Genomic DNA, 16,674 nt, shown 5'->3' on the forward strand with positions numbered 1-16,674 from the left:
ACCATTTTTGGAAATCAAACATTTTTGAATATTTCTGTGTTGATTCATCAAGTTCAATGAACGACTTGGCTGATATTATTCTCAAAGGTGGCCGGGGGAATAAACTGAACCCTATAAAAGGAATCTCATATAGACAATTTTTGCCTGCAGCAAGAGAGGTAAATTTTGATAATTAAATATATATATATATATATATATATATATATATATTTATATTTATATATAAAAATGAATCACAAAATGTGTTGGTAAGCGCATAACTAAACAACTCCTGGACCAATTTGGCCAATTCTTTTTTTAAATGTTCATTGTAGTTCAAGGATGGTTCTTCCGTGAGAAAAAATTGAATAATTGCCGAAAACCCATAAAAACAGATTTTTTTTTCACATATAAACGTTTTCTAACTAAAAAATGTAGAATCAATTTGAGCTTTATTTTTTCAATTTATTTCTACCATATTACTATAATTTATATCACATACATCCTAAAAAATTTCTTAACAAGCTTCAGAAAGATTTATCAAAATTCTTATAATAGTTTAGGAGGAGTATATCTACATACATACATCATTACAGAAAAATTCTATATATAAGATATGTAATAAAAAGAGCATCAATTTTTTAATTCACATGTATTTAAAATATTAATAAATTCAAAAACAAATACCATTTCCAGAATGGTGTTCACACAAACTGTGATGCAACTGTAATTATTTTATATTTTTACAATAAATTCAGCTATATATTATTTCTTTCAAGTCGGCTTCCTTCTGAAGATTCCCTGTCGACTTTATTGCACATTTCTATTTAATAGATCATTTATAACAACAAATAAAATACATACTATATTATACTTTATGAGATTTCATCATATGTCTTTTAACATATATTTCTTTAGTGAATGTTTTATCACAGATACACATTTACAGGGACGAACTTTTTGATGGGCATTTGATGCATTTTAACATCAGATATGCTCTTTTGAATAATTTATCGCAGAATTCGCACTTGAAAGGCTTTTCATCAGAATGTACTAACATGTGTGTTTTTAGATTTGCATCAGCACTAAATGATTTATTGCATATTTGGCAAGAATAAGGTTTTTCTCCTGTATGAACTATTAAATGTTTTTTTAAGATTGAGGCTTCGTCGTGAAGCCTTTATTGCATATGCCGCATTCAACACTTTTTCTTTTGTGTGTCTTGAAATATGTCGACCTAAATTATGTTTTTTCAAAGACTCACTTTAGAACATATGTGGCATTTATATTCTTTTGGTTCATGCACTTCTTTTTCTAAGTGGTTTTTATAAGCCGCTACAATTTATAAACTTTACCACATTTTTCACAAATATACTCCTCTTTTTTTTCTCGTAATTGTACTTATCAGTATCGTGTTCTTCCAAGTGCTTCTTTAAATGTGAATGTCTATGAAATGCTCTGTGGCACCTGTCGCATTCATAATCTCTCACACTCCTGTGCGTAAGCATATGTTCTTTTAAATTACCATTACTAACAAATGTTTTACCACACTCTTCACATTTATACGCTCGATGTCCGGTATGTAATAAAAAGTGCCTTTTCAAATGACTCGATTGATTGAAAGTCTTTTCACAAAGTGTGCATTATGAGGGCCTTCAGACTTCATACTGGTGAGTCAATGTGCTCTCGTAAATGAGAGGTAATTTAAAGGCTTTTTTCACATATGTGACATTTATGAGGCCTGTAGTTCGTATGCGTTAGCATATGTATTTTGATGGAATAATTTGATTTAAAGGTTTTGCCACATGTATTACAAGTATTAGATTTATTACTGTAGTATAATCTGGAATCATGGCTTTCATATTCCATTGGTACATTGTTGGAGTTATCATCTGTAGTACTTTCGTAGTCATAAGCTTCTTGTTTTATTTTGCGCATTCGGATAAAACATATCATTACTGATAGATGATGAATTTGTTAGATCAAACCTTTCGTATTCGGGGTCTATTATTTCAGATTTACATTGCACTTCGTTTTCTTCAAAATCATTTGCTTCTGTTTTAACTTTTGGCACGTAAGTGGAATCTTTAGCATAAGGTTCGGTTTTAATTTGGACATTGTTGGTATATGTTGTTCTTTCTGAATTATTGTTGGTTAAATTTAGAGCAAATATTTGTTCTGCATAGGGACCAGTAAAGTTATTCATTCTTAATAAATTATTGATCAATTAACAATGATATTCTTTTTGTTTATTGGAGCACTAACTCACAACCTGAAATAAATTTAAAAGGTGATAAAATAAATCACATTTCATTTCAAATCAATTATTTATCAAAAATGTTGTGCTAATAGAATTTAATTAATTATATATATCTCTAGATACAATGAATATATAGAAATAAATTAGAAATTATGTGATAATACAGATTACATATTAATGTAATTGTAGAAATTTGCCTAAACTCCACAAAAAATAATCAAGGCAAAAACTTTTACACATGATTTAAATTTGAGCAGTAAATAGAAGCGAAATATATTCCATACAGTATAAATATACATAACATACCTTTTTTAAATATTAATATTCATTCTTATTCCAATTAATTCCTGTCAACTTTGTTGATATAACCTTATGTTATTTACACAATTATTCATACATGCAAATTGTACACTATCATTTCTTTATATATATTTTTTAATTTATTTTCTGTTTATTGTTTATGTATTTTAATCCTTTTTTATTGATATAATTATTTATAATATGATTTGTTGCAATGTTTTCTTTTACATTTTTATTTAATGACATTTGACATTTGTCTAGTGTTGACCGATGACAATTTTTTTTCCGTGGTATTTCGTCAAAAACGAAAATCAACGAGGTCAAACGATGTGTTTAAAATGGAGGTTTGAAGTTTGTAAAATTGTGCAACGATTAATTTAATTAAATGTTACTCAATAACTGTATAAGTTGTTATAGTATAATGTTTGAAACAAGATATATAATGTTAAAGCTTTTAGTATCGGAAAGAATTCAATTTCGGTAAGAATTTGACATCAACATCTAACAATTAAATTTAAATAATTTTTTGTATAATTGATTGTAGACTTTTTCTGACGATTTTAACGAAAATTTTCATGCAATTTAATTATAAAATACATTAAATGAAATAATGGCGTGATATTTTTTAACATTTTTTATACCCAACTAGCAAACCCGACGAACTCCGTTTCGCCACCGATGGTTTCGTGAGAAAGATGAAGATGAAAGAAATTTTTTGTTTGCTTTATATTTGAAAAGGAAAAATTTGATTTTATTATACAACAGTAATGATTTTATTTCGATTACAAAAATTAAGTGTTTTTTTAGTTGAACTTCTCTAAGTAAGTGAAAGTGAATCCGCAAATTATCCGTTCATTGAAGTGCTCTTTGGTCAACCACATTTTTTGTTTTTTGGTCTGACGTTAACACTAACAAAGCGGATGGTTTTCCAACTCGTGAACAGCAACGTATACTGCCCATGTGAAAAACAATGATTTTCAAATAGTCTATTTTAAATTTATCCCGCAAACACTAAGCGATTGGTCTTGCGATTTGTTATTGCGAACGCAAGGCGAACTGGAAATTGCAATCGTTTGAAGTCAAACGGAAGACCAGTCGGAATCATTGGTATGTCACCAAATCGCCAGCATTTTTTAATTGAATGGTGAAATTTAGTGCGTGTACATCATTATTCTTTGCGGCCAGAAGTGCTCGTTGACTTAACCAAGCATAATTCTGATAATTCTCACTAATGTCATTACTCTCATTTTTTAATTACGGTGCGTGAAGTTCCAGCAGCTTGCATTAAGGCACGATGCCATGCACAACTAATTTTCTTAGCTATAAACCTTGCGGAGCCCGAGACCTTTCCAACGAATGCAAAATTGTCGAAATCGGTTCGTGCGTTCTGGAGTTATTTCGTCAGGAAGGAAAACCCGACTTATTTTTATATATATAGAAGATGAGTATTCGAAGTCACAATTTTTAACTTCCCGTAGGGTAAGTTATGTAATGGGCCGAAAATCGGAATTGAAAATTTTTACATTTCTCGACGTTTTGAAGGTTTCTGAACGTTTTGGCATACCTCAGAAAAAATGGATGTGTGTGTGTGTGTGTGTGTGTGTGTGTGTGTGTGTGTATGTATGTATGGATACAAATTTTCGTCCACGTTTTCGGGCGTACGGATCAACCGATTTGAATGGTTTAAAAAACATTCGATTCCTATTAATAAGGAGAAGAGCTGATTAGTTTTTGGCAAAAACAGGTCCAGCAGTTACGGAGATAAGGAGCAAAGAGTGCAGAAAATAGAAATCGAGTTTTTGAGAGAACGGAGCATCCGATTTGAATGATCTAAAAACATTCCATTAGTAATGATTGGGAGAAAGGGTTATTAGTTTCGCGCAAAGGCAGGCCCAGCCATTTCGGAGATACAGAGCTAAATGTACAAAAAATGGCAGTTTTTGTGAAACTAAACGTCCGATTCAATTGATTCAAAGAACTTTCTGCTTGTCTTAACAAAATAATTGATTTTGGAAAAAAAAAATTGTACCATTTTTTTTTTTTTTTTTTTTTTTAAATTTTTTGTATATCGAAAATAATTCAGATTTTATTTTTAATTCTGACTATAGTTCTAATATACTTTAAACAAATAATTTCAACTCTGCAATTCAGTTTATATAATTATTATAAATATTAGACAATAATACAATATTTATAATAATCTATTTGAAAACATTCAATATTCCTCGAACGTTTCGTTACGGTACGGGAAGTTCCAGCAATTTGCCTTAAGGCACGATGCCACCCACCCCACTAGTTTTTTATTAAGTTGTAATTTCATAAATTTGTGTTCAATGCCATTTTGCAAAAAGACAAGATTTAGTATTAGTGATCGAGAGACTGATGAATAAGTTAACAATCTATATTCCCCAATTATTCAATTCTAATTATGTATTGTCTATTTTTCAGATCAGATACGATATAGTCCTATGTGCCTACACCCTTTTTGAAATGTCGACACCAGAATTGCGTTTGGAGAAACTGGTAAAATTGTGGAACAAAACTGAACAATTTTTAGTTATCGTAGAAATGGGAACGAATGCTGGATTTAGATTGATTTCTGAAGCACGAGACTTTCTGTTGCAATATGATGCAGAAATATTCGCCCCGGTAATAATATTAATAATCATTTGTAACAAAACATTTTCAACAGTAAGTGAGGGGGCAATTCTGCTGTAACATAGCTCATAAAGTAGCGTTGTCATGGCAATGGTCTCTTATGCTTGTTCTTGGTATTGAAAATTATGAAAATGTCTATTCATTTGCTGTGAGATCAGGTGTATTTTATATATAAAAATGTTATGATAATTGAATTCTAGATGGTGCAGTTATCATAACATTATCTTCATTATCCAGCAAAAAAACTGAATTATTATGGTGTTATTTTAAAATATTGTTATTTTTATTAACTTCCCGTAAGGCAAGTTATAGAAATCGCAATAAAATCGAAAGTGAAAATTTTTATATATCCTTTATATTTTTATATCTATATCTTTTATATTTTATATTTTTTATATATCTACGTTTTAGAGGTTTCTGAATATTTTGGCATACCTCAGAAAAAATTGATGTATGTGTGTGTGTATGTGTGTGTATGTGTGCGTGTATGTATGTGTGTGCGGATACAAATTTTCGTCGACGATTTCGGGAACACGAATGAGGCAATTTGAATAATTCAAAAAACATTCGATTCGTATTGATAAGGACACGTGCTGATTAGTTTTTGGCAAAGGCAGGTCTAGCCGTTCCGAAGATATGGGGCAAAAAGTACCAAAAACGGTAACTCTGTTTTTTAAGAGAACGGAGTGTCCGATTTGAATAATTCAAAAAGCATTTTACTTGTATTTACAAGATGAAGAACTGATCAAATTTTCATGAAGGCAGGTTTAGCGGTTTCGGAGATCTTGTAGAAAAAGTAAAAAAAAATGCCATTTGGCGGTCAAAAATGATTATTAGACATGTGCACATCAAATTATCGGATATTTTATAGAGATTTTAACAATAAGTTTAAATTTTGTTTACATTCCTATGGGTTCCGTACCAATGTTTATCCGTTAGACGGCGACGCGGCGCTTACGCGCTTGGATATTTTGTCTCTATGTAGTTAAAGCAGTACAATTGCTTTGAAAAAAAGTTTAGAATTTCCAAAATATTTCAAAATACATTTTTCTTCAAAAGTCTTTTTTTCAAGAAAAATAAATTTTTGTCAAAAATTTATGGTTTCTCAAAAGTCTAATTTTTTCAGAGTATATTTTTTTCAAAATGTTTATCTTTTTAAAAACAAATAATTTTTGGAACGGGAAGTTCCAGCAATTTGCCTTAAGGCACGATGCCATGCGCCCCACTAGTTTTCTATCATTTATTTACATAGTATTTTTAATCTGTATATCATTTATTATTATATCTTTCAGTGTCCGCATTCCAAACCATGTCCACGATTCATGACAGATGAAACTCCATGCAATTTTGAAGTAAAATATTCAACTATACCTCTAGCTGTTGTATCCCAAATCAAAACAGAACGATTCAGTTACATAGTTCTCAGAAAAAAAGCAATCAGCGACTCATCAACAGATGTACTAACTAAAAAAAAATTGAGGCAAAAACTCAATCGCTTCAGTTCTGAAAGAGAAGAATCGATCAGAAATCTTAATATTGACAAGAAAGAAAGTACAAGCGATGAGGTTAATGTGAAAAGTGATGAGGAAGTATATGATGACAAGGGTGATTCTGTTACTTGTACTTGGCCGAGAATAGTTAGGCCCACTTTGGTGAGGTCGAAACACACCGTGTGCAGAATGTGCACTTCTGATGGTCAATTAAAAGAAGTCGTTGTTACTGCTGCTAAACATGGAAAGTAAGTAGAAGGAAGAAATATAAAATATATTGCATGATATAATACATTTATACTTTGTTATATTGTTTTCTACGTATTTTTTATTATTTCTTTGCAGAACGGCTTACCATTGTGTGAGGTCGAGCAAATGGGGTGATTTGTTACCCGTTACTTTAACAGAAGTCGAGGAAAAGTCAAGATTTAGTCATAGTGATAATGAGACTGATGAATAAGCTAACTATCTATATATTAATTATATAAGTTTATAAAATATAAGTTTGATAATATAAACGTATAAGAAATTTGTATTTATATTCAACAATAGAAGATTTAAGGAGGAAGATTTCCAGGTATGTTCATTTTTGAATTGATACTTTTTGAATGATTTATGTTTCAATATATAAATCATCTATTTGTATTGCACTGTTGTGGTTAGACTTTCAAATGAATTTACTATCAGAGTAATTACTGTGAAGGTTTTATTTATTAAATTTATGTGTTTCTTGCTGAATTAAATGAAAAACTAGTGGTGCACTTAAGGCAAATTGCTGGAACTTCCTGTACCGTAATAAAATATTTGAGAAATTTTAAACGTTTTCAAATATATTATTACAAATACTGTAACTTTCTTTATTTTTGCTATCTTGTTATATTTGAGCAAATCAAATGTAAATCATAAATCATAAATCAATTTATCTCCAGAACATTAACAATCGTCATTTCATTTCCAATTCAATTTCTAAAAAATAGTTGCCTAATTTAAACAAAATTGAAAAAGTGCTCCCGTATAGTCACAGTCTAAACGCACTTGCAAATAATTCTGTGCTGCATTTTCACTTATACTGGGCTCAGCTTGGCGGCATTTCCACGTTTTTCAATAGTTTTCACAAAATTGGAAAAGTGTTCCAATTCATAAACAGTCTAAACGCACTTGAGTAAACATTTGTACCAAAGTGGCGCTTAGACTGTGCTTAGCCTGGGTAATTTTTTGAATTTTTAATCCAAAATTACAAAAATATTTTACGGAAAATAAAAAAAGATGTAATAATTTTTTATCCTCAAAAGCAATTGTTTTGTCAATACAAGCAGAAAGTTTTTTAGACCATTCAAATCGGACACTGCCATTTTTTGCACATTTAGCTGTGTATTTTCGAAACGGCAGGACCTGTCTTTGCCAAAAACTAATCATCTCTTCTCCCAAGCATTACAAATTGAATGTTTTTTAGATAATTCAAATCCGGTACTCCGTTCTCTCAAAAACTCGATTTGTATTTTCTGCACTCTTTGCTCCGTATCTCTGAAACTGCTTGACCTGCCTCATCCAAAAAGAAATCACCACGTCTCCTTATTAATAGGAATCGAATGATTTTTGAATAATTCAAATTGCTTGAGAAAACTTCGACGAAAAATTGTATCCGCACATACATACGTACACACACACACAGCCAAAATATTCAGTAAACTCTGAAACCTAAAGATACGCAAAATTTTTGGACGATTACTATAAGTCCCCTTGAGGTTCTCAAATTATCACAAAATGGAATATCAGTTTCATATATTTATTTTATTTGTATATACATTTTATATAACCTATTGTGTTAATATTGTACATTTTGTTGTATCTAATGTATAACATTTCATATTTGATCATTTTATTTATATAAATTTTTATAACAAACTTAAAATCAAGGTAATAAATAACATCTTCATACACATATTCAAACTAAGATTCACTCAGTATCCAATATTCTTAATCCTAAGCCCAGGTGTTCCGCCTCAATCTTATATCTTATCTTTGAGTATTATTAAGTACTAATTTCTTCTATCATTTGTATTTACAAATTTTACTTAAGGAACATATCTTTAATGGGAACTCTATCGAAAACTCTTGCTGCGATTTCTTTAAACAATGCTGAGAAAGAGTCTTGGAAGGACGGTTTCAGCTCTTCGAATAAATCTTTCCAATTTTCGTTTAAAAATCTGTTGGTTTGGTCTTCTAGAAGTCTGTCTTGGTCTGGGTTGTTGAAAGTTAGATACATTCTGAAAGAAATAGAATATTTTAAACTGAAAAATGTTAAATTACTTCTTATAAGTTAAATGGTGAATGTGGTACCTTTTGGGTTGGAATTTAAGTTCAACATTTTCTATTGTGTAATATTGTTTGTTGTTTTTAGTCACCGGTTCTCCAGATCGTAAAGCTGCTGTAATATCCAAGTCAACTAGAGGAATTAATTTTATGTTATGAAAAATAGTTACATATGCTGTATATCTACATATATATATAAAAAAAAGTCGGGTTTTCCTTCCTGACCAAATAACTCCAGAACGCACGAACCGATTTCGACAATTTTGCATTCGTTGGAAAGGTCTCGGGCTTCGCAAGGTTTATAGCTAAGAAAATTAATGGTGCCTTAATGCAAATTGCTGGAACTTCACGCACCGTAATTGAAAATTCGAGTAATGACATTAGTAAGAATTATCAGAATTATGCTTGTTAAGTTAACGAGCAATTCTTGCCGCAAAGAATAATAATGTACACGCACTGAATTTAACCATTCAATCAAAAATTGCTGGCGATTTGGTGACATACCAATGATTTCGACTGGTCTTTCGTTTGACTTCAAACGATTGCAATTTCCAGTTTGCCTTGCGTTTGCAATAACAAGTCGCAAGGCCAATCGCTTAGTGTTTGCGGGATAAATTTCAAATAGATTATTTAGAAAATCATTGTTTTTCACATGAGCAGTTATACGTTGCCTGTTCACGAGTTGGAAAACCATCCGCTTTGTTTGTGTTAACGTCAGACCAAAAAACAAAAAATGTGGTTTATCAAAGAGCACTTCAATGAAACGGATAATTTACGGATTCACTTTCATTTACTTAGAGAAGTTCAACTAAAAAACACTTCATTTTTGTAATCGAAATAACCTCATTACTGTTGTGTAATAAAACCATTTTTTTCCTTTTCAAATATAAAACAAACAAAAAATTTCTTCATCTTTCTCACGAAACCATCTGGTGGCGAAACGGAGTTCGTCGGATTTGCTAATATTTTATAGAAAGTAGGCATTTTTTGGAATAAGTAATTGATTTCTATTTACCAAGTGTTAGGTTGCATTTGCCTTTGCCAGTGATTGGAAATAAAAGTATTCGTCCCTTCGAGGTGAAATCTCCATCAAGTTCTACTCTAGGAACAAGGGCTTTGATACGCCAATCTACACGTTCAGATGAAAAGGATCTGGAAAAATAGAAATTGTCAATTTTTATGAAAATACATGTAGTTGTCGTTTAAGGTTTATATTGTGACGATTTAGGATGTTAGGATTAGGAGTCCTTTTAAGAGATCACCTTAGCACCTTACCTCGATCTCTAAAACACTAGTAATTGTCGTTCATTCATTTAATTTATAATTTTTTTACTTACTCGACATCTGAAACTTTGATTTGGCTGAAACCGTGCATGTCACAATTTAAGATTTTAAGTTGAATGCTCACAGAACTGTTGCCCCCTTGGTCAATTGATAATTCGTTTATTCTCAGAGGCTCCAGTGGCAAGAGATTTATTTTTGGATTTCCTGGAATAAAATAAAATATATGAACAAACAAACAAATACAAAGACACAAATGTAATTTTTTTCCTATAAATACATAATTGCAACTGGGTGTAAGTGGCATTGTGCCTTATGACAAGTTGCTTGAATTTCTGATGACAATTTCTCCAAATTCTTTATTTCTTTGAGCTAAATCTAAAATTGTTAATTAGTTTAGTATAATTACCATCTTTCATAATTCTGATGCCTTCGCCAATGGCATTTTGTAAACAATGGCTGTCTTCCATTTTACATCTTGGAACATCTGATGCTGAAAGTAGGAAATTTCTCGTTAAAATGGTAGAATTTACAAGAATATTATAAATAAGTTATTAAATTATTTTCAAGAAATCGTTAGGTTTTTTTTCTGAACTGAAAGGCTCCTTGTTTTATAGAAACTATCTTATTCTTATAGAATAGAAATAATTATAAAATCGTTTCGGGAATATGGGATGACCCTTTCTGGATTTAATGGATTTACTGTTCAAAAAACAATTTAAATTTATTTATTAAACAAAAATAAATTAATAAAAAAACTGAATTAAATATATGTTTTATTTTTCTGAACTAAAAGGTTTTTTGTTTTCTCAAGAAACTATCTTATTCTTATAGAATAGAAATAAATATTCATAAAATCGTTTCCGGTATGTGGGATGTTCTTTTCTGGATTTACTGTTCAAAATACAATTTAAATTTATTTATTAAAAGAAAAATAAATTAATAAAAAAACTGAATTCAATAAAAATTAATGTATCTATTGAATTGATTGCGAAATCAAATATATTTGTTATAATTTTTTATGCCGAAATACTTTAAAGCAAAATATTAGATGAAATTTAAAATTATTTGGAAATTTATAATTTTTTTTGTTTCTTTCAGATATTGTTCGATTCTGTTGTTTCTAGTTAGAATTAAAACTATTTAGAAACTTATACTAATTTATTTTATTTTATTTTCTGTTATTTCTAATAAGAATTCAAGATATTTGGAAATTTGTACTATTTTCATGTAATAATTGGATTTGTTTTAATTTCTATTGTTTCTAATCAAAATTAAAAATTATTGGATTTTGTACTATTTTTTCTGCAACAATTTGTTTTGTTTTGATTTCTGTTGTTTCTAATCAAAATTCAAAATATTTGGAAAATTGTACTATTTTTGAGCAATATGATTTCGATTTCCAATATTTCTAATTAGAAATAAAAATTATTGGTAATTTTTACTAGTTTTTGTACAATAATTTGTTTCGCTGCGATTTCTAATGTTTCTAATTAAAATTAAAAATATTTGAAAATTCGTACTAACTTATAATAAAATGAAATATATTGGGAAAATACTAATTTTCTGGAAATAATTTGATTTCTAATAAATTTCTAATTCTTTTTAATAAAAATGAAAAATATTTGAAAACTCGTACTAACTTATAATAAAATGAAATATATTGGGAAAATACTAATTTTCTGGAAATAATTTGATTTCTAATAAATTTCTAATTCTTTCTAATATTTGAAAAAAAATTTAAAAATATTTGAAAATTCGTACCAACTTATAATAAAATGAAAAATATTGCGAAAATACTAATTTTTGGGAAATAATTTGATTTTTATTAAATTTCTAATTGTTTCTAATAAAAATTAAAAATGTTTGAAAATTTGTACTATTTTTATACAAAATTGTGCTTTGTTTCGATTTCTGTTGTTCCTAACTAAAATTTAAAAAAATATTTGAAAATTGGTGCTGATTTCGATGCGCAGGACGTTTGTTTGGATATTTTTTTACACCTTTACACAATTTATATTTTTTTTATTAAATTTTTTTATTATTATTTTTTCACTTACGCAAATGAGCAGCATTCGCCGCGACCACAAACACCGAAAATACAATTAAAAAATTCATCATAAAATTCAGTAAAACTATTTATTTTAAATAAATTAACAGTATGCTTCAACAATAAACTAAATAGGTAATTTATAAACGAATGCACATGGTAGACTAATTTTTTGACAGGTTTGCTTCATGTATTTATATCGTGAAAAAAAACTTAATAAATTGTTCATAAAATACAAGATCATGACATTGTACTATATCGGTCGTACTTGTACTTTACACATGGATATAAATTTATACATATATAATTATATACACATATGTATAAATGTTTTATTCTAATGTATAAATGTGAATTTTATATAATGTTGTTCTCTGTCATAGAGAATTGCTTACTTGCTTTTTGTATTTTTAGTATTTTAGGCCTTAAACAAAACTGGTTCGACTTGTGTAATTAACGAATTATTTTATACCTATTCCAAGAACGTCAAAAAATATTTAGGTAAATACAATATATATATATATATATATATATATATATATTTGTATAAATGAGATAAGGAGACCTGGATGACTCTTTCAATATTTCAAAAATTGTCATAAAAGAAACAAGTACCAATTTCCTAATATTTTTAACATCAATTTACAAATATTTTTAATTTTAATTAGAAACATTAGAAATCGATATGAAACATTTTTGTATAAAAATTAATATAATCCTCCAAATATATTTGCATACTTTCAGTTACAAACAGCTGATTTCTAGAAATCGAAAAAAACAACAAATTATTGTCAATTAAAAATTAGTTACCATTTAAAATATTTTTATTATTAATTTCCAAAATATTTTTGAATTAATATTTATATAAATATAAAGGAATAAATAAATTACTATAATGCACCAAAGTTAGTACACATTTTTAATTTTTAATTCCAATTAGAAACAACAGGAAAACGAAACAAATTATTGCAAATTAAAAATTAGTACAAATTTCCAAATATTTCTTTCTAAATAGAAACAGCAGAAATCGAAAAGAAACAAATTATTGCACAAAAATAATACAAGTTTGCAAATATTTCTAATTCTAATTAGAAACAATAAAAAAAAAAAAAATCCCGATTTTTTTAAATTCTAATTAAAAACAACAGAAATCAAAATAAAATAAATATTTACATAATAATTAGTACCAATTCCTAAATATTTTCAATTCTAATTAGAAACAATAGAAATAGAAATGAAAGCAATTATTTTCAAGTAGAAATTTTCAACTATTTTTAATTCTTATTAGAAACAACAAAAATCGAAACGCAATCATTTTTGGCATAAAAATTAGTACAATTTTCTAAATATTTTTAATTCTAATTAGAAACAACAGAAATTTAATCGAAACAAATTTTTTCATAAAAATTAGTACAAGTTTCCAAGTATTTCTATTTCTAATTAGAAACAACAAAAATCGAAACGCAACCATTTTTGGTATAAAAATTAGTACAATTTTCTAAAGATTTTTAATTCTAATTAGAAATAACAGAAATCTAATCGAAACCAATTGTTGCACAAAATTAGTACAATTTTGCAAATATTTCTAAGTAAGTTAGAAATTGTTTCTAATTGAAATTCTAATTAGAAACAAAAAAAATCGAAATAAAGTAAATTGTTATACAAAAATTATTGCACAAAAATTATATAATATATAATTGTTAGAAACAAATTATTGCACAAAAATTAGTACAAGTTTCCAAATATTTCTATTTCTAATTAGAAACAACAGAAAGTTAAACTAAACAAATTGTTGTACATTAATAGTAAAATTTTTGTGAATATTTTTTATTTTAATTAGAAACAATACGTATAAATAATATATATAATAATATATATATAATATATAACTTAATTAATAAAAATAGAGATTTGGCTATTTAGATAAAATTTTAAATATTTTAATTGTACAATTTCTATTTTGAAAACACAGTTGCCACTTAGATTAATAACGTTTGACGAAAAAATAGAGGAATATACTAAAAAAAGTAATTATTTATAAAATGAAATATATTATTATTAGTTTATGTTTGGCACTGCGATATAGTAGGCAAACAAATATTTAGATAGATATCAACTTTAAAATCTATGACTGAAAAATACAATTTTCATGACACCGGTCTCCTCTATCAACATATAAATTTCATTTTTAATTGTTTTCCATTTCACAATATAGATATTACCAGTTTTTCTCAGAATCAATCAAAACTGATTGATTTTATTAGTGCAATAAAATAATTATTTATGAATACATTTAATTGACATTCAACTTAATTTATAATTTAGTTTTCATATTAGTTGGCAAAAAAAACTTGCAGTTTTAATTTTACCGCAAATGATGACGTAAATATGAATCGATGTACATTGGAGAATTATAATTCTTGTTATATATATATATATATACTAGCCGACCCGACAGACTTCGTCCTGTCAAAAAAAATTTGTAATGTGGCGGTGTTTTGTTCCTACCTTTTTTCTATTCTTTGCAAAAAATTATCCTGAACAGAACCGTCACCCTGGTAATAATTCGGTGTGAATTAAAAATAATTAAATGAAACACTATAAGAAGCATTTAAAATTGATTTTATCCCTAACTTCGTGCCGTAGCAAAGGCGCGGTTGGTCGATATTTCGCAACATTATAATTGCGGATCCAACCTTTAATTGAAAATTGTGAGGTGACAATCCTAGCAAATCCAGCGAGTTTAAATACTCCGGTGGATCGTCTTGGTTAGTTGCCCAATCAACTGATTCGCCTGTAATTTGTTCTTGAATTTTGAAATTTATTCATTTATTTACATCAATATTTTTTGGCTGCCAATATAGCTCGTTAATTAATAGAAAGATATTTCTATGTTTATATAAATATATTAAAATTAGATTATCAAAAACTACAAAAATGTCATGACATAGATCATTGTTTTTTTCTACAATATCGTTGCCTACTCGATTAAAAAGAATAGAGCTATTTTTAGGGTTTTTTTCCGCATTATTCAATTTTTCTTGCCGTAAGAACCATCCTTGGACATGAACAAACATTTTTAAAAAGAAGAATTGGTCAAATTGGTCCAGGCGTTGTTTGAGTTATGCGCTTACCAACACATTTTGCGATCCATTTTTATATATAAGAAGATATATATATATATATATATATATATATAATATAAATTTAGAAATATGAACAAACAGCACTCTTTTTTGCACTGATTTATTAATGTTTTTAATATTAATTTTACAAACGTTTCGAGACCAGGTTTGTCTCATCATCAGTGTATTATAATTTAAAATCTAAAATATGAAAACATCTAAAATCTAAGTCTGAAAAGATTTTTATATTTTAGATTTCAAATTATAATTTATTTTTTTCAATTTTGGTGTCAAACGAATCAAAATAATAAGAAGCGTCGTAAAACAAAAAAAAAACTGAACTGGATTTTCTGGCAAAAACTTTTCCTCTGGGATCTATACAAGTTTCAATAATGTGTAACAGATGTTTCTAAATTTGAAGTTTGAACTTTTGAATACTTACAATATGCTTGAACAATTTATCAATACTTTTAATGATTTTCCATATTATATCCAAAAATTTAACTAGCAATGTATATTTAGAACAAAATCAATTATTCGGTCGTTAAACACAGCCCAGACCTTGACACATTTCGTCTTCTATCAAATTATTATTATATCATTTGTGCAAATCTTACAAATTATAGGTAAAACCGTGTAAGTAGACAATTAATGTCAATGTCTAGTAAAATAATCATTGCCGTTGAATAAAAATTTGGAATAATTTGTCAAAATATATTATGACAACATACCACTAAACATAATTAGTGTCTAAATTATCTAAAAATGATCCTTCTACATCCTCTTGTTGAATGCCAATCAATGTCATTTGTTGAATATAGCAAGGTGTAAGTGGCATTTTGCCTTAAGGCAAGTTGCATGAACCTACCTATGTGTAATGGATAAAAGAAATTTGAAATTTTAACGTATCCTATTATTAACTTCCTGTAGGGAAAGTTATAGTAGTAGCAAAAAAATCGAAAATGAAATTTTTTATATATCTTTACGTTTCAAAACCTACTGAACATTTTGGCATATCTTAGAAAAAATGGATGTATGTGTGTGTGCGGATACAAATTTTCGTCGACGATTTCGGGAACACGGATGAAGAGATTTGAATAATTCAGAAAACATTCGATTTGTATTGATAAGGAGATGTGCTGATTAGTTTTTGGCGAAGGCAGGTCTAGCCGTTCCGAAGATATGGGGCAAAAAGTGCCAAAAACAGTAACTCAGTTT

General features: G+C 28.2%; 2 protein-coding genes across 2 annotated transcripts in view; one reads left to right on the forward strand and one right to left on the reverse strand.

The window, feature by feature from the left end:
* The window catches only part of LOC113386530 (methyltransferase-like protein 17, mitochondrial), a 20,920-nt gene extending 13,773 nt beyond the window's left edge, over positions 1-7,147 (forward strand). Inside the window, exons 9-13 of the mRNA XM_026624310.1 lie at positions 22-158; positions 4,988-5,188; positions 6,490-6,630; positions 6,763-6,935; positions 7,033-7,147. Coding sequence (XP_026480095.1) covers positions 22-158; positions 4,988-5,188; positions 6,490-6,630; positions 6,763-6,935; positions 7,033-7,147 — 767 coding nt within the window. The remainder of the gene's footprint in view (positions 1-21; positions 159-4,987; positions 5,189-6,489; positions 6,631-6,762; positions 6,936-7,032) is intronic.
* A 1,611-nt stretch (positions 7,148-8,758) lies between these two features.
* LOC113386531 (protein takeout-like) overlaps positions 8,759-16,674 on the reverse strand; it is a 12,262-nt gene continuing 4,346 nt past the window's right edge. Inside the window, exons 4-5 of the mRNA XM_026624311.1 lie at positions 9,028-9,133; positions 8,759-8,954 (exon numbers count right to left, since the gene is read on the reverse strand). Of these exons, the coding sequence (XP_026480096.1) occupies positions 8,759-8,954; positions 9,028-9,133 (302 nt within the window). The remainder of the gene's footprint in view (positions 8,955-9,027; positions 9,134-16,674) is intronic.

This window comes from Ctenocephalides felis, unplaced genomic scaffold, assembly GCF_003426905.1.
Source record: "Ctenocephalides felis isolate EL2017-DRISC unplaced genomic scaffold, ASM342690v1 CF-g0.4_SCAFFOLD_03571, whole genome shotgun sequence".
NCBI lineage: Eukaryota > Metazoa > Arthropoda > Insecta > Siphonaptera > Pulicidae > Ctenocephalides > Ctenocephalides felis.